This window comes from Hyperolius riggenbachi, chromosome 12 (genome assembly GCF_040937935.1).
Source record: "Hyperolius riggenbachi isolate aHypRig1 chromosome 12, aHypRig1.pri, whole genome shotgun sequence".
Taxonomy (NCBI): Eukaryota; Metazoa; Chordata; class Amphibia; order Anura; family Hyperoliidae; genus Hyperolius; species Hyperolius riggenbachi.
This window is the reverse complement of record NC_090657.1, coordinates 64,624,610-64,643,108: the sequence shown is the minus strand read 5'-3', so window position 1 is coordinate 64,643,108 and position 18,499 is coordinate 64,624,610. Positions and strand designations below refer to the sequence as shown.

The window sequence follows — 18,499 nt, the reverse complement described above, 5'->3', positions numbered from 1 at the left end:
ACATGCCTCTGTGTCCTATTAGCTTTAGTAAAAACCACCTCGGGTTCTCGTTAAAAAGCATTTTATTGATAAAGTGTGAAAATATCACCCAGGAGAAAACGTAGTAGGAAAAGTAAATTGAATAAATGCCGTAGTTTGCCTCACCTTATCATATCCAGAGGAGTCTACATAGATTTTGCTTTGTGTTGCGAGGGGACACGGTTCTGTTACAGTTCGTGCAAACATCTTAAATATAGACCAGTCTAGAAGACAAAAGAAAGGAGTGATTTCTTGCTCTACAGAAATATTCACTGCAGTTTCATTTAAAAACGTATTGTGAAGGGAGGAGGGGTACCTAGAAAATAAAGTATTTAAAAACCATTAAAAAGAAAAAAAGAAAAAAAAAAAAAAAAAAAGCAAAACAAAAAACGTAAGATAAAGGTTTTGCTCAATGTACAGATGTCAAATTAATGGGTAGAAATGGTTAACTAACACTTTGGATGACGCGGTTTGCAAGTTAACTTCCTGCTTCTACCAAGTCAAATATAATGCTAGGTACAACCATACAATTTTCTGGTAGAGCTACCTGCCAGATCGATTATTACCAACATGTCTGATCTGGATAGAATGGAATGAAAATAGACCGTAAAACGTTTGGAAAATCGATCGAAATTCAGATGGGACATGTTGGAAATAATCGATTTGGCAGGTAAATCTGCCAGAAAGTTTTATGGTGTGTACCTAGCATAATGCTGAGGACACACGTTGCGTTTTTTCAGTCTATTTTCCATTTGATCGATTACTGATTCGATTTTCTGATCGATTTCCTTATCTATTTCCATTCACTTCTATGAGAAATCGATCAGAAAAACGATCCAAAATAAGATCAAGACCTGTCAGAAATTGTATATTAAACCCAGTAGCGTAGCTAAGGAGCTGTGGGCCCGGGTGCAAGTTTTACAATACCGCCCCCCCCCCCCCCCCCCCCCAAAGCACTCTTTACATAATTTATACGGCGCACCAAAATCTGCCAAGGACAACTACAGTGTCAGAGGTGCGAGAAGGGGATCGGGAACAGTTTGTTAACCTCCCTGGCGGTAAGCCCGATCACCGCCGTAATACTTACCCCCAGGGATCCCGCAATGGCGCAGCCTCCCAATCAGCTCCAGGCTTCACTACGGGGAGGATCGGGACTGCGCATGACGTCATGACGGCGATGTCCGATCATCGCCATAGCGACGAGTGAAGTTGGATCGTGAAGCTATGGCTCTCTGGAGGAATTGCGGAGGGGTAAATATTGCCGGCAGCGATTAGGGGGGGGGGGGATATTTTAGTTGGGTGTCGGGGGGCTTGGGGGACATAATTAGCTAGCACTATCTTAGGCATATAGCGCAACTTATTTTAAAAAATCCTCCCACGGACGCAGCCTCTAAAACTGCGTACCGCCAGGGAGGTTAATGATTATTACTATTTAAAGCATCTATAGAAGTTATTATGAGCACAGGGCCAATAAAGAGCTAATATTGTAGTTAAGGGAGGGCCCTTTGGGGCTCCTCTGACTCAAGGGCCCCGATGCAGTCGCAACCTCTGCAGCCCCTATTGTTACGCCCCTGATCAAACCATCTAACTGCTGAAAAAACGTATGGTGTATTCCCAGCATAAGTGTCTCGCGATAAGAAACAAACGCTAGGAGAGCCAGCAAACAATCTTGGGAGTGGAGAAGTGGGCAAGTTACTGTGACTTTCATTACACTGCACTGAGCACTTTATGTGCAAGATTGTTTGAGGCTTGTACATGCATCTGAGTCCTGTTTGCAAGGGTCCACGATATGACTATCAGCTTTGGGACCATTTGTAATATTTTACTACGTCACTAATAAATTGGCATTACTATTGACCTGATCCACTCTGATTGGCTTGAGTGGTGGCGGCCACCTGTCAGCCGTTGTGCACTGGGTGTCTGAGGATCACTACAAGCACTGAGGATTTTTTACTATTACCATTGCACACTATTTTCAATGCTTCTATTTATCCAAAGCTACATATGCAGCATCTGAATTATCTAGATAGGTGGGACTCATGGCACGGAGGACGTTGGTTTGAAGGGGGGAAAAAAAAAATCTCTCCCCTTATGTCTGGTACACACTATGCCATTTCCCATCAGATAGACGAGTTGAATAGATCATTTCTGACAGGTCTGATCTGGTGTTCAATTGTTTTCTGATCAATTTTGTATGGATGTGTTTGGAAAATTGATCAGAAAAGCAATCTGAAAATCAGATCAGACCTGTCAAAAATTATCTATTCGACCCATTTATCTGACGGGAAAGTGCATGGTGTGTACCAGGCATTAGAGCGACGTGGGTTGGTAGAAGTTTCAATAAACAGGGCTTTTGTTTACAGCCCAGCACTAAAGACTCATACACACGTCTGACTTATGGTGCCCATACATGGTACAATTTTTTGCTTTTTTCGATTAGATAATTTAGATAGATTATTCCATTAGATCGAATATAAAGATGTTTCCAACATGTCCAATTGGATTTTTATTGAAAAAAAGCGGGCTAATCGTTCATTTTTCTTGATCGAAAAAAAAGATTCTTTTCAACTGTTATTCAATTCGATCGTTTTGGTAAAAAATAAAATAAAATGGGAAAATCAAACGTTTTTATTGTACCGTGCATGGGCACCATTAAGTCAAGTGAGGTGGCGGATAACGACCGCCTGAACCAACAATCAGCGACCCTTGAAGCCCAACCCACAAGTGGTCGGCGGGACAGATCTATCCCCCCCGACGATCCCATTGTTTGTGCCGCTCCTCCGTGGGATGTCATGTGCTGCTCAGCAGGGCTCAGCGATGTCACCCGAGGGATCAGGTGCTGACACCCGACTGTTGTCACTGTGTACAAGCCCTTAGACAAGGTGACATCTAGTTTAGATGCAAGTTAGTCCCTGCACTGAGCTCTAAATAAAGAACCAGGTTTAGGGACCCCAGCTGTGACTGCCTTCTACAGATTCTTTTTCTATGAGTAATGGCTAGCACTGGGGAGAATCAGCACAGACATTCTCATACTTGTCAGAGGAAAGCAAAGGGCAGCTTGCCTTAGGGCCCGTTCTCACCTGAGCAAGAATCGCTCAGTTTCTGCAAAAACCGCTACACAATGTAGCGAGTGGCAGTGTTCTCACGGTTGCGGTTAGCGATAACCGCAACCGCGCTGTGTGCAGCGGTTTGCCGGCGACGAGCGTTCTGCGATTAGCGATTGTGATTAGCGTGCAAGGCACGCTAATTGCGATCGCTCCAAAACCGTCGCAGTGTCCAGTGATTTTTTCCGCGCTAATCGTGGGGAAAAACATTCCCGCAAAACGCCGGCGATTTGCGATTATAAGTGTGAACGGGCCCTAAGAGAGGCCACTTGTGTTATTTATCAACAAACCACTGCAGCCCAACATACCCCTTTTTCCCTGTCCATTGGTGTACATGTCCAACACCACCGTCAGCACTTGTCTCAACTCCCAGGAAACTTTTAAGCACTGTTGATCCTAAAGAAAAAAAAAAAGTTATATATACACACACATTTATATATAAACGACATTTAGGTCATAGTAAGATACAAGGTCATGAAGACAGATGTTCAGCGCCTGAACTTCCCATTATATCAGGGATTCTGCAAACCAGCATTGCGGAAACAGCTTGGCCCATTCACACTAAAGCGTTTTGCCGCAATTTCGGCAAAACGCTCAAACGCTAGCGCTTTTTAAAGCGCTAGTGTAATGAAACCCTATGGGCCGTTCTTACTTGGGCGATTTGCGATAATCGCCGCAAATCGCCCAAAAACGTGAAACGCAAACGCGTAGCTTGCACCATTTTCAGGCAACATCCCGGCGATCGCGTTTCAGCGCTATAGAAGCACTAAACGCAATCGCGGCAAAAATCGCCACAGTGTTCAGTGATTTTTCCGCGTGAAATCACGGAAAATCACGCCTGCAAAACGCTGGCAAAAATTGCCGGCGTTTTGAAAACTCAAGTGTAAATGAGCCCTAAAGGGCTTGTTACCACTGAATGAGTTTACGTTTATTTAGTTTTGTATTCTAGATTACCTGAACCAACATACACCCCTGCTATAGGAGGGGTGTACATTGGTACCTAGTGGCTTTGCCATCAATAAGATCTTTGTTGTTTTTCCCAGAAGTGCGACCGCATCCAGCTCCAGCCAGACACCCGAGTGGAGTCTTGTTTATAGATCTCCACCTGCTTTCAGCGGTTGGTCGCCCCTCGTGCAACTTTCCTTTGTAAGAACCCTAATCCTTTTTGTTTTCCATCACTCTTCTTGTGACATACTGCACCATTTGGGCTCCCATTGTCTACGTTCTTTTTTAGGGAATATGGTCACCCTATCTTGCAACATGATGTGATTAGTACATGTAGTCCTGCTCAGAGCTTACATTTGTTCATTAGTCAAAGGACCACGGTCACTACAAATTGTAAATGTGAAATACATAATACCATGTTCTCCCCAATCCCCATTAGCCCGGGTGCTCCGCCCAGCTAACTGGCGAGCGCCCAGCTGTCATGGCTCTCTTAAAGGGCAGCACATACAGAGAAGGTGGGGCCAGCCAGCAAAGCAGTGAATAATAATCAAGGAGTGGGAATCACACATTCGTAGCTCTCTGGTCAAGCAACTAATCAGCAGATCGGAAGAGAGTGAGAGAAACATCTTCTATAGCAGTGTACAATGCTGCTGCCCCCTAGAGTTTGCTGCCTGAATTACCATCATGCAAACCTGAATCATGTAATTCAGGCAGCAAACTCTATAGAGGGCAGCAGTGCTGTTCACTTGTACATTGAACAGTATTTCTCCCCACCTATTTATTATTTGTTGCTTTCCTGTCTGACCCTGTCACCTCTCCTCATGCTGCTGCCATACCAGAGGTAAGCTTCCATGGTTTTAACGCCTGAGGGGAAGACTGGCCGGGGATGTGTCGATTGTCAGAATATTGGATGCAGTCAGCACATGAAATAGCCATTACAAGCAGATCTTTCCATCATGTAGATTTGATCGTTTTCACCATGGATCACCACCAGATCAGATCATTATGATCAAACTGTGTGGATATCGATGCCACAAAACGAATAAAGTATGGGCACTCTTAGCCAATTCTCCTTTCAGCAACCTTCAAAATGGTACAATATGATCCTGGATTGAGTATGCATGCTCCTGTCACCCAAGTGTGCCTACCTGCCTATAGGACCAGCGTGCCAAACATGGATCAAAAAAGAAACCTACAAGCAGCATATTGGGATACATTAGGCCGCTATTATGAAGAAGATGAAGGACAGGCAGACTTACCCGACACACAGGCCTGATGTGCACAGACTGGGAGTGGTAGCTGCTGTAATACAGACGTTCTGCCTCCAACAGTGAAGCCAGGCCCACCTGGGTAGATAAAGGGTTAAAAATGAATAGAAGGCTGCTAATCAGGATAACGAATCCTAACAGAACGGTGGGACGTTACCTTGGAGCCACAGGGCAGCAGCTTCTTCCATGGAGTGAGATTCTCAGTACACACAATCTCTCTGGGCAGGGTGGCGTATCGCAAAAAGCTATGATCAGTCACTGTGGGATGCAAAGAACTGGATGAACAATCAAACCAGCTGCAGTTCTCCAGGCACCAAACTACAAAATGCCATCTAGCTTTGTAAAAGCATTAGAAGTGATTATTCTATTTAGGAGGAAGAAACATCTAAATATGGTTATCATTAGCAACAGTCTGTGAAATACAAGGATTTCAGGTTTGCATGCAAAATGCTCTGGGCCATCTCAACTAGAAACTCTTTCTTCCCCTCCCCTGTCAACCTCTTGAACTCTCTCCACACCATCCACCCAGGCTGCCACTACTGCTGGATGCTGTTACTGACAATCTGTACAACGAATCACTGCCTCTTGAATGTACTTTTCGTCATTTTCCTTCCATGGGTACAGGGAACAGCAGATTTGTATTTGTGCGTGGGCTTGATACATTTCTGTATATTGTCGCCCAAGAGACTGCGTCCCGATGCATGCGGGTGACAGTACTTGTACGTGGCTGTAAGAGGTTGATACTGACTCTGCTCCACAGCCATCCCATATAGGTTTTCCCCTTACCTGCAGGAATGTTTGCTACATACAAAACTAGTTGCTCCAACCAACAAGCCAAATTAAACACTCATTTGTAGCCGTAAAGGTTCACAATCGCGAAACACTAACAGTGTAAAATGTTAAATACATGTAAACACATACAAAAAAGAAGTAGGTTTCTTCCAGAGTAAAATGAACCTGACAGGTTTTTGACTAGTCCATCTCCTCATGGGGAACTTTTAGTATTTTATTTTTTTTTATAATCGCAATCCCTGAAAAGGATCTATACAAAGATGCCTGGCTGTCTCCCCTCCCCCACCTGTTTTCACACTATTTTGGCAATTGGACTGAGCAACTGCTGTTTACTAAGTGCTTTTGAAATAAAAGAAAAAAAAAAAAACGTAAGAATCCCCTATGAGCAGATGGGCTAGTCTAAAATCTGTCAGTTGTGTCAGATTTCTACTACCTACTGTAAGTGACTGCAGCATAGGAGAAAATTAATTAGAAAAGTAATTTTTGGCTCATTTTACCCTGGGAGAAATTTACTTCTTATGTGTATAGGTTTTACATTTTAAAATTTTCGCAATAGTGGTCTTTTAAAAAATTTCTGCTTTTTACTTCAATCAATCATTTTTAATCACTCCACAAAATAATCACAATCAAAAGAATCACTACATTTCCCCATGGAGGAATGGAAAAAAAAAAAAAAAAAAAAAAAAAATAGGTTTGCCTGCTTTAAATCAATTCAAAATTTCTCCAGCAGGTGGCACTGCATGGAAGAAAATGCAGCTTCCAGTTCTCATGGGGCTGTGCAAAAGGGGTGCTTTTATGATGGAGGGTAAAATAAATATTAAAAGCAAAACTCTGATACATGAAAGATAATGGAAAGGAGGAGAGGTGAAAATGGATAAGCCTTGTACACCAACCATTAGCTACTCCCAGGGGTTTGAAGGATGCAGTTGGAGTCACTGTATTAGTGGAGTCGATGAAGTTCAGCGATGCACAGAAGATGCCTGACAAGATGTTCGTCAGCTCCTTCCAATTTTTATCGACGCTGCAAAATTTAAAGAGGTGAAATGTTAAAACCGAAGCCAAAAATGTGAAAGACGGAAAAAAGAAAACACGCACAAGACAAGGAAATCTATATTCAAGTCAGTAAAAACCCGTTACCATCTGTTCCTGGCAACTAAGAGAAGTTTCCCAAACGACAGCCAAACTGGGAAATGTGTCAAAGCTGAACCTGCCAATGGCTTCCTACAGCTTCAGGTTTCATTAAAGGCAGACCCCGCTCTGTGGCGGATCAATCCTGCCCTCAGCAGTATGAATAGAAGACATAACTGACTGTGGGGTGAGCAAGCGGGAATCTAATGCTCCTCTCATTTAGCCTTCAAAAAGCCCATCTATAGGCAGATTACAAAGATAACCTGTAGAAGACTGTAGGGAGAAAAGCTGATCCCCCCCCCCCCTCGGTTTACCTCCGGTCCCTGCTGGCAGGGCCCCATACTGGAAAAATCTACTGGGCCCACCACACTACCCACTGCCTGCACATGGCAAATCACATTGTTTGAAGGCCTGAACACTAACGTCCGTGCGTCTGCTTTTCACGCACTCCCAAGGCTGAGAGCATTCTGCTTATGTTCAGTACATTAAAAGCTAACTGCGCCTGCACAGAATGCTCCTGGCTATGGGAGCACAATGGAGGAGGTATGCGGCCCAGAACAGTGCATGCGCAGTGCCCTGCAACCTAGCTGGATTGTGTAGAGGAGCAGGAGCTCAACAGATCAGACCGGAAGGGTATTAAGAGAGCTGACAGACTACAGGGGGCTGGAAGGAGCCCTAGGTAATTAAAAATCCTTTCCTCCCATTCAATTCAGATTTACTTTATTCACTAACTGACTAAGGTAACTCCTGGATGAGCCTCCCGACACCTTCCACCACATTCCAGAATCAGAAGGACAGACACAGACTGCAGCTGGGGCTTATGTGTGGCACTGTTCTCAGGGCCCCAGATTCACTTGGGCCCCATACAGCAGTCCCTCCTGAGATGTCCTGAAGGCGGTCCTGCCTGCTGCTCTTAGGCAGTGGATGTGTTTGCAAAAAATGGCTGCGTTATTCCACTGCCAATTCTTGCGACACCTTTGACAGCAGCTGACTGTTGGCAATAGCTAATCGCACCCAGTGTGCGAAAAAAGCAGTCAGGTTGTTTTTTTTTTTTTTTTTTTACTCGCAGCAGGGAAAAAAAAACACACACATTCCTGCAAATCTCCATAGGGAATCATTCAAGTACATTCAATAAAGGTAGCGCGCACAAGCAGCACTGGATAAAATTAGCGTGCGCACACCATGCATACTCCTGGCAACATAGCGTGCACTCTTAAGTTACACGCGATCCTTACAAGTGCTGTGCTATATCCTGTAGTGCAGCACTTGTAAGGATCGTATGTAACTAACAATTGCATCTCTTAGTGAATTGCCGAATTAAACAAGGATATTGCAATTAGAAAATGTAGCTTAGTTTGGCATTTACTTTTTGGCAGCCACTATGTACTAAGGTCACTTAAAGTCAGCATGATAAAACGCTACAAAGATGCTCTCATTTAATTGATGGCAGTTTTAAAGTGTTTATTCAGATGTAGCAGCAAATGGCAGGTAAGCACCAGTTTGAATGAGCCCAAATTAACACTGGGCTCAACTCCGCAACCTTGCTTATAAGAGGAAGAGTAAGTGATTGTTCACACTAAGGATGATATCGGGATTTTTTTAAGCGCCGCAAATTTTGAAAACTGCCCTAAAAGTGCTTGTGCAATGATTCCCTATGAGAGTGTTCACATATGAGCGGTTCGATTGCAATCCGCTCACCAAAGCGATGCCTGTACCATTTTCAGGGCGATTTGCCTATAATGGCAGGTATAGGCAAACGCTTTTAAGAATAAATACATTGTATTTATCCTTTTCCGGGTCAAAGAGTTCACTCACTTCCTGACTGACTTGCTTAGAAAAAACGTGTAACAAAAGAAAAAAAAAAAAGACACAATCGCAAAACTCCAGCAATTGCGATTTTAGATGTGAACAAGGCCTTATGCTTCGTACACACTTGCGATAACTATCATTTGCAAAGAACGATAGTTACCAGACGAACGATATTGGAAAGATTGGTATGCAACGATGGGATGCAGCGATCATCATACACATTTTAACGATAGTTCTCGCAGAAAAGAACGATCAGAAGGATATGTTGTGTACATATTTATATAAAATAAAAAACCCACTGACATGGCGTTACAATAGATACAAATATATAGGAAAGATGAACTCCGCACACCCGCAGGTAAAGTCCAAGGGTTTTATTGATTCCTACTCACAAAAGCAGTAAAATGGCTGACATGTTTCGGATCATATCCTTACTCATAGCCTAAACATACTGACATCTTGGTGGGTCATATATACTCCCACAGCCCCGCCCCTAAGGGTGTGCACTCCTGGGACCAGAGGGACTTAAAGATGCAGGACTGAAAACCTGCTGGGGTGTATATATGGAAAGAACCACCATTACAATATTCATATGTACAAAGTAACACAGAATACGTGGTGTCTCCTCGGTTGCTAACCAAAAAACTTTTCCTATACAATTCATTAATTGTAACACAAAATCTGTCGTCTATGTGGTCACTTGCACAATCTGCAGCCTACAATATGTGGGCTGCACCACACGCTGCTTGAGACAAAGGATCTCTGAGCACTTTAATGGGGCCTCCTGGAAGACAGATAATATTAGCAATGTGGCGAGACACTACAGGGAAAAACATGGTGGGGACATGGGTGGTTTTGTATTTCAGGGGATCGAGAGGGTTACAGCTTCTCCTAGACGGGGTGACCTATATAAGAAATTAAGAACAAGGGAGGCATATTGGATTTTACAGATGGGCACCAGGGAACCTAATGGTTTAAACGCTAGGTGGGACATTAATTTTATATATTGATATCGTTTTAACCTTTGATAATTTTGTACTTTGCAGTTTTGTATTTTTGTATTTTTGCATTTTAGCTATTGTATTCTGTGTTACTTTGTACATATGAATATTGTGATGGTGTGTATGTCAGTATGTTTAGGCTATGAGTAAGGATATGATCCGAAACAGGTCAGCCATTTTACTGCTTTTGTGAGTTGGAATCAATAAAACCCTTGGACTTTACCTGCGGGTGTGCGGAGTTCATCTTTCCTGTATCCTGATTTGCCGCATTGGCTTCCAGCACCTTGCTTTAGGCAATAGAGGTTGAGCGGTCTTATCTACTGCATCAGATACAAATATATGATTGTTAACTTGAAAACAAAGTTTAATTGAAATGAGCAATGTAACAATCTTTACGGCCGCGCTACAAAGGAAGTACTGAAGCTGGGCAGAATTCAACGCAGGCGCATTGGCCCTTGTAACGATCGTTCTCGGCCGATGTCTGTACACACTATAGTTTTGTAACGATTGTCGGTAGATATGATCCGTCAGGTTGGATATTTCCATAAGGCTTTGTACACAGGTAAGATGGTTCTCAACCATACAGCCAGTCAGGGCCACCTCTGCTGAGAATCTAGCGTGTGTACACTGGCCCTGACACGTCAGCAAGAGGTCCAGACTGCCACGTAACTTCATCCCAGTGCAGACAGGAGGCCAGTTTTCGCCCCCTTACACCCCCCCCCCCCCCCCCATGTCTGCCTGCTTGTACCATAAATACCAAAATAAGTGGCACAAGCAGAGCCTTCTCTCCACAGATATGAATGATTCTGAGGGCCACATTCATCTTTACGTTTCAGTGTGGCCATGTTTGGAATCTGTCAGAATTGCATGTGTGATCCAACTTCCCTCAGACTTCAAATGTTTAATGGCAGCTTTCCAGGAAACTCTGTCTCCTAACACAGACCCAAAATAGTCCATCTGGTACGCTAAATTTGCAAAAAAAAATAAGAAACCACCTTTCGGAGTTCATAAGTGGACATCAATGTTTACATTCAAAGAGTCGTCCAGATATAACCTTATTTTATCTCGCTCTGTGCCATTGGGAGTTCTTGGCAATATATGTTTCCAGTGATTGTCTAACCAATTTTTGAATAAATGGTCCTTCAGCTTCAGAGGGAGTCTGCTGGGGATCATGTACTTACAATGGTGACATTTTACAGAAAATGTTATTTCAAAAGATAATCTGGTTTGGTTCATAAAATCTAGCTTTACTCACCTGTGGTTTCTTTCAGTCCCTAGAAGTCACTTGTGTCCCTCGCTGCAGCTCCGGTCTTCTCCCACATCCTGCTGGCAACCTCTGAAATATCGCCGACCCCCAATGGGTTGGTGTCCTCTGCACATGCGCTTGAAGATGGGAGCATTCTGCCCCTGCGCAGAAGACACCGACCCATCAGAGGTCGGAGATCCTTCAGAGGCTGCTAGTGGTAGACGGGAGAAGAGCAGAGCTTCAGCAAGGAACACACGTGTCTTCTAGGGGCTGGAAGAAGCCACAGGTAAGTAAAGCTAGATTTTATTTATCGGCTTGTATAGAAGCCCAGAAATTGCATGACCAGACGCTGCTGGTTTTAATGTTTTGATGTTCGTGAGATAAGTCCCTAATAAAGGGTGTGATTTATTCTTTTTGATCTATACCAGGCTTTCTCAACCAGGGTTCCCTGGAACCCCAGGGTTCCTTGAGTACACTGCAGGGGTTCCTTGGCATTTTCCCCCATCGTGGGGATGTATAATGGAGCTCACTATAATAGGTGGTACTGTAACAAGAAGCACTAAATTAGGGGCTTAGGAGGCAGTATAATGAGTGGCAGTGTAATAGGGGTAGTGAAATAAACAGCCACACATACTTTTAAAGACCATGCCTCCTGCAAAATAAATGCGGGGGTTCCTCGAGATCAAAAAATTGTTTGCAGGGGTTCCTTGAGATCCAAAAGCTATTTGCAGGGTTCCTCTAGGGTAAAAAGGTTGAGAAAGGCTGATCTATACAGTGGTCATGTTCAATTATTCATATGCCATGGACACCCTTTTTCTTTAATTGATGAGTAATGTACATGTTTTCATGTCTATATTTATAGTTTATTGGACGGCTCTGTCTGTTTGTTTTGGTTCGTATAGAGGCCCGAGGTAGGTAAAGCTAGAGTGTACTCATTGCCTCGGATATCCTTTAACATGAACCTGAGGTGGCAAAAAAAGTAAAATACTTACCTAGGTAGAGGGAAGCCTCTATAGAGGCATATTATGTTCTCCTTGACCCCACCATTGTCGCACATGGACACTCTTAACATATCCGAAAATGGCTTGTTTAATATGTTCACGTGACCCCAAGCATGGCTGCAAATGCCACTCATCCACAAGCAGCTCACCTTCATACACAAGCATGGCTGTACTGCATCTGCGCAGTAATCAAACCCCACTCATCCATGAGCAGCTCCCCTACGTGCACGAGCACAGCCGTACTGCTCCTGCACAGTAAGCAAACGCCGCTCACCCAGGAGCAGACCCCCTTCATACACAAGCATGGCCATACTGCACCTGCGCAGTAAGCAAAAGCCGATCGTCCATGAGCAGCTCCTATTCATGAACAAGTCCGGCTGTACTGCACCTGTGCAGAAAGCAAACTTTGCGTAGCCACGAGCAGCTCCCCTTAGTGCACGAGCGCGGCCATACTGCCCGGGCACAGAAAGAAACCGCTGCACATCCACAAGCAGCTCCGCTTCGTGCATGAGTACGGCCGTACTGCCCCTGTGCAGTAAGCAAAAGCCTATCATCCATGAGCAGCTCCTATTCGTTCACAAGGACGTCCACAAAATAAGATTGTCCTGGCCTGCGGTGGTGTTGAGGAGATATGTGAAGCCTTTGGAGGATCAACAGGCTTCCCTCTTCTTAGGTAAGTAACTTTCATTTTTTTTTAGCCACCTCGGGTTTGCTTTAGGCTACATTCATATGATGGATTAAACTTGGCCTGGAGTGGCTGATAATGTATTGTGTGTATTAGTGCCCCCATCCCCAGATGTCTCCTAAAGATCTGGTGTGACTGTTCTGAGACCACAGAGCCCAGAGACACAGTGTATAGCGGCAGAACAAAAACAAATCCCAACTGGCGGGGCATTTATTGGTCACACAGTTCACACAAAAAGTTCACAATATTACTACAGTGTTCACCCCAGGCTCTTTTAGCCGGGTGCTTCACCCGGCTAGTTTTGGTGACCATCCGGCTGTCATCGGCTCACCTCCTCCTATGCTGTAAGCAGAGTTGCTCACAGAAACACTGGCCCTGCATTGTCTCATCTCGCCCCACCCGGCTACCTTTTCATGCCACCCGGCTGGAAAAAAATTCTGGGGAGAACACTGTACTATATAATCCACAAGGGAGTGTCAGATTCCCCCCACCAAGCAGTCACAATTCCAAGCTTCCCAGGCAAAGCACCACAAGTCCCAGTAACTCCACAAAATAGCAGAAGTCCAAGAGGTGCACAACAGATCCCAACAGTCCCAATAGATGCAGTTCTCATCAGTCCCAACATCCAGTAGACATCCGACAAGTCTACACGACCAGATGCAGGTGAAATACACCAGTCCACAGTCCAGGGCCTTAGGACACTAAGTTCAGCAACTAGTTCCTGGCCGCATGGGGAATTCTCTTGGCTCACCACAGATCCTGGAGCTGCTCTCCCTTCCACAGAGGGCTCACAACTCTCTGCGGTGCCTAGCTGACGGCCCCTTGCTGAGAGCCACAGAGGAGCCTAGATGGTGAATGGCTTAATGCTGATGTCTCTAGAGTGTTGGGGAAGGTGAGCTTTCTATGGGACACCAAATAAAGTACTTTACACAGTAGTCTGCAGTCTCAATCCAATCACCAGTGTCACATCTCGCATGACTGATTTTTAGCTATATCCTACACCAGGTTAACTTCTGAGCAGATTGTAGTCCTACTTATCCCGCCAGACCGGAAGCCACTTTGTAGGTTTGCACCGTACATTGCCCTCCTCCCGAGTAACAGAGGTATCGCTAGCCTCTAGGCTAGCAACGGGTCTGTACAGAACTCAGTCCCGAACTGTTGCACCAGGGATCAAATTTCCATCCCATCGAGTAGCAGTTCTTGTACGTGTGTATGAGGCTTTGCTTACACCCATAAGGGAGGGGGGGGGGGGGGGGGTACTGGGCTTGCTTACAGCTTTTTCAGAGATTTTGCTCTGAATATTTGCCTGATGAAGCAGAAACCTAGTCCTGAGAAACACGTTACGTTTTATGAGAGGTTTTTTGGAGGGGGAATATTAAAAACTATAATTATTTTTCTCACACTGAGTGTTTTCCCTAGCACCTCTGAAACTTAAAGTGTGCATGAGACATTCAAGCTGCAAGAATTTATACTTACCATGTTCACTGTGGACTCCCCCCTCCATTCCTTCGTTGGCCGGCCCAATACATTTGCCTGTCGTCCCCAGTTGTGCTCTACTTTGCATGCTTGGCCCAGCCTGGCCCCTATCGAGCTCCCGTAGTCTCGGATGTACTGCGCCTGCACTGTACTAACGGCCCAAAACGCACCTGGCCACAGGTGCACAATAAGAAGGACAGCAAGGAAGCCTACAGCATACACGAGGCTTGAGGAAACCCAAGGTAAGTATAAATTCTTGCAGCTTGATTGTCTCAGGATTCCTTTAAAGCAGTGGTCCTCAAACTAAGGCCCGCGGGCCGAATGTGGCCCCCTGAGGCTTTTTTACCGACCCCCTACACACAAAATGTATTATAGATGCGGTCAGCTACATCTTTAAATATCAGCATATAGAATGAAGCCAGAAAGCAATAATTCGCTGGTTTCCAATCAAATTCCACATCAGGTTACACTGCTGTCCAATAGGACTGCAGGCTGTCACCTGGGTATGCTTCACTGTCTGGCCCGCAAAGACTTCTACATCATTTTATGTATACTCCGGCCCCCCAGCAGCCTGAAGTATGTTGACCCGGCCCACGACCCAAAACGTTTGGGGACCCCTGCTTTAAAGGGACTCCGAGCAGTGCAGAAACTATGGAAAGATGCATATGATTTTAAAGCTCTCTTTCTCCTCTTTCCAATGATATATAAACCACCGCCCTACGCCTTTTAGTTTTCGCTATTTTCGCGATTGAAATTGCCGCGGCCGCAATTTTGATAGCGAATATAGAGAAAACTAAAAGGCGTAGAATGACGATTTAGGTGTCGCCAGAAAGAGGAGAAAGAGAGCTTTAAAATGATACCCATCTTTCCATAGTTACATTGTATTACACAGGGCGACTTTTTCTGCTGAATGGAGCTGCTGACTTTGAGAAAAAGTCACCCTGTGTAATACAATGTAACTATGGAAAGATGGGTATCATTTTAAAGCTCTCTTTCTCCTCTTTCTGACGACACCTAAATCGTCATTCTACGCCTTTTAGTTTTCTCTATATTCGCGATCGAAATTGCGGCCGCGGCAATAGCAATAGCGAAAATAGCGACAACTAAAAGGCGTAGGGCGGCGGTGTATATATCATTGGAAAGAGGAGAAAGAGAGCTTTAAAATGATATCCATCTTTCCATAGTTTCTGCACTGCTCGGAGTCCCTTTAAGTGTCACATTTGTAATACAATACATTTATAAAAACACTTTATATTAAAGAAAGGCTCTTACTCTGTGACAGTATCCTGGAACCAGACCCAGAGTTCTGCCCCAGATGGTGCTTGTATGAGGGGCTTGCCCCATGATCTTGTACGCCAGAATCCCTGAGTGAAGGACAGATGTAGCTCCTGGATGGAGTATTTGGAGATCACCTGACCCAGTACCTTGGGAAACAACCTGTAGTGAGACACTAAGGAAATAAAACAAGTGTTAAAAAGGAACTGTACTGAAAATAATGTAATGATTTTTTTACTGTACAATGTTCATTCATAAATGATTTAGTCAGTGTTTGTCCATTGTAAAAGCTTTTTTTTCCCTGATTTACATTATGAAATTTATCCCAGGCGGCAACATTGTTAGTCCTGTCAGGTGCAGTTCTGCAGAATATTTGGTTACTGAGAGTTCCAAAGCTAATACAAAATATTCCTGGTATCCCCGAATGCTCTGGTGGGAAGAAAATTCCGCACAGCTTATCAGACTAGGCTAAACATGAGTGGGAGGACAGGATTGCATACCAATACACAGCAATATATAGCTATAGGGAATGTTTCTGATGCTGAAACCAGGAAACATAACCATAAACTATGGGTATTCTGAATAATGTAAAGCTTTCAACTATATGTCACTACGGTGCCCCTTTAAGAATATGGAACACATGCAGTGAACTAGTGCTCTAAAAATTAAGTGTAAAGACCAGGCCAAGTGAATGGAGATATGTAAAGATCAATCAGGAATAGTACAGAGCTTTAGGCAAGGCACCTGAAGTGGGAGAGCCATCGCTTTCTAAGTACATGCTGTGGGAGGGCCATCGCTGAGGCTGTGCGGTGGGAGGGCTGTCGCTGTGTAGTGGACCTGCGATGGGAGGGCCAGCACTGTGCACCTGTGGTGGGAAGGCTGTCGACATGAGGCAGGTGCATCTGCGGTGACGTAGGTGCGCCTGCTGTGAGAGGGCTGTCGCAGTGCACCTGCTGTGAGAGGGCTGTCGCAGTGCACCTGCTGTGAGAGGGCTGTCGCAGTGCACCTGCTGTGAGAGGGCTGTCGCAGTGCACCTGCTGTGAGAGGGCTGTCGCAGTGCACCTGCTGTGAGAGGGCTGTCGCAGTGCACCTGCTGTGAGAGGGCTGTCGCCATGCAGTGAAACTGCGGTGGGAGGGGTGGTTCTGTGCACCTGCGGTGGGAAGGTTGTTTCTGTGCCGTACGACTGCGGTGGAAGGGCTGTCAGCGTGAGGTGCGTCTGCAAGGTTTGTAGGTGCGCCTGCCGTGGGAGGACTGTCGCAGTGCACCTGTGGTGGGAGGGCAATTGCGGTGCACCGGCAGTGGGAGGGCTGTTGCTGGGCAATTTGCTGTGGGAGGGTTGCCACAGCAGTGCACCTGTGGTTACAGGGCTGTGGCCAGGCGGTGCATCTGGGGTGGGAGAGTTCACCTGAGGTTAGAGGGCTGTGGCCGGGCAGCGCACCTGTGGTTAAAGGGCTGTGCACCTGTGGTGAGAGAGTTGTCTCTGTGCAGCTCACCTGAGGTTAGAGGGCTGTGGCCGGGCAGTGCACCTGTGGTTAAAGGGCTGTGCACCTGTGTTGGGAGAGTTGTCACTGTGTGGCGAACCTGAGGTTAGAGGGCTGTGGCTGGGCAGTGCACCTGTGGTGGGAGAGTTGTGGCTGTGCGGCACACCCATGGTCAGAGGGTTGTGGCCAGGCGGTGCACCTGGGGTGGGAGAGTTGTCACTGTGTGGCGCACCTGAGGTTAGAGGGCTGTGGCCAGGTAGTGCACCTGGGGTGGGAGAGTTGTCACTGTGTGGCGCACCTGAGGTTAGAGGGCTGTGGCCAGGTAGTGCACCTGGGGTGGCAGGACAATTCCCATGCTGCGCACCTGGTGATGGAGGGCTAGCACTGTACTGATAAATGAGCTGTCAGTATCCAGCACAGAAGAGCAGGCAATCACAGGAGTATTTATCCCCTTCCCTATTCCTGCTGTAGCAGTGTTAGCAGATTCCCAAAACTCTCTCCCCCATCATGCTTCTGTATTGTCACCTTTCTCCCTCCTCAGATCGGAGTCCAGGCGGGTGCGGAAGTGGAAAGTGGCAGCGACGTCCCCGGAGCGCAGCGGGGTGATGAGCAGCTCCTCTCGGAAGGTGTCTCCTCCCTCCCCAGCACTCGCCCCGCAGCTGCCCCAGCATAGCAGCACCTGTCCCAGAAGCAGCAGCCACATCGCGGCCATCTTCCTGCGCTGCGCTTCCGCCTTTCCCTTGCAGATGGTGCTTCACACCCACCAATCAGGATCAGCCTTCCTTCACCCACCCAATAGAAGAACACAACGGCGGGGCTACTGGAAGTGACAGTTCCAGGCAATGAATGACTTTAGTTGTTCTCGCCAATTACAATGCGCCGCAGCAGACCAATGGGAAGCAAGGAAGTGACAGATGACAGAGCAGTAGTTTATGTAATAATACTGTCCCTTTTGAAGAGGGACAGTCCTTCTTTTGAGAATGAAATCCTTCGATCTGTTTCTTTGTCTTCCTCATTTGTCCTTCTTTCTGGACTAATGTACAGATGTGTAAAGGTGGCTACTAACTGTACAATCTCCTGAACAATCTTTCATACGATCGATTGGGTACCATCTATGGTGCTGATTGACGTATTTGAAATTCTGAACGATTCTTTTAAGCCTCATCTACACGGTACAATTTTCCCTCAGATAGATAGATTTATTAGATGATCTAATAAGAAATTGATTATATATTGATTATAGATTTTGCTTTGATAAGTACCCAAAAT

At 45.5% G+C, this 18,499-nt stretch overlaps 1 protein-coding gene and 1 long non-coding RNA gene across 2 annotated transcripts in view; one reads left to right on the top strand and one right to left on the bottom strand.

The window, feature by feature from the left end:
- The window catches only part of LOC137541776 (uncharacterized), a 126,020-nt gene extending 110,097 nt beyond the window's left edge, over positions 1 to 15,923 (top strand). Inside the window, exons 3-4 of the long non-coding RNA XR_011025264.1 lie at positions 12,174 to 12,222; positions 15,756 to 15,923. This is a non-coding gene — a long non-coding RNA (uncharacterized lncRNA). The remainder of the gene's footprint in view (positions 1 to 12,173; positions 12,223 to 15,755) is intronic.
- The window catches only part of PIGT (phosphatidylinositol glycan anchor biosynthesis class T), a 36,951-nt gene extending 18,961 nt beyond the window's left edge, over positions 1 to 17,990 (bottom strand). Inside the window, exons 1-7 of the mRNA XM_068263273.1 lie at positions 17,756 to 17,990; positions 15,746 to 15,923; positions 7,021 to 7,148; positions 5,493 to 5,593; positions 5,327 to 5,413; positions 3,431 to 3,518; positions 145 to 242 (exon numbers count right to left, since the gene is read on the bottom strand). Of these exons, the coding sequence (XP_068119374.1) occupies positions 145 to 242; positions 3,431 to 3,518; positions 5,327 to 5,413; positions 5,493 to 5,593; positions 7,021 to 7,148; positions 15,746 to 15,923; positions 17,756 to 17,942 (867 nt within the window). The 5' untranslated portion in view covers positions 17,943 to 17,990. The remainder of the gene's footprint in view (positions 1 to 144; positions 243 to 3,430; positions 3,519 to 5,326; positions 5,414 to 5,492; positions 5,594 to 7,020; positions 7,149 to 15,745; positions 15,924 to 17,755) is intronic.
- Between the last annotated feature and the right edge of the window lie 509 nt (positions 17,991 to 18,499).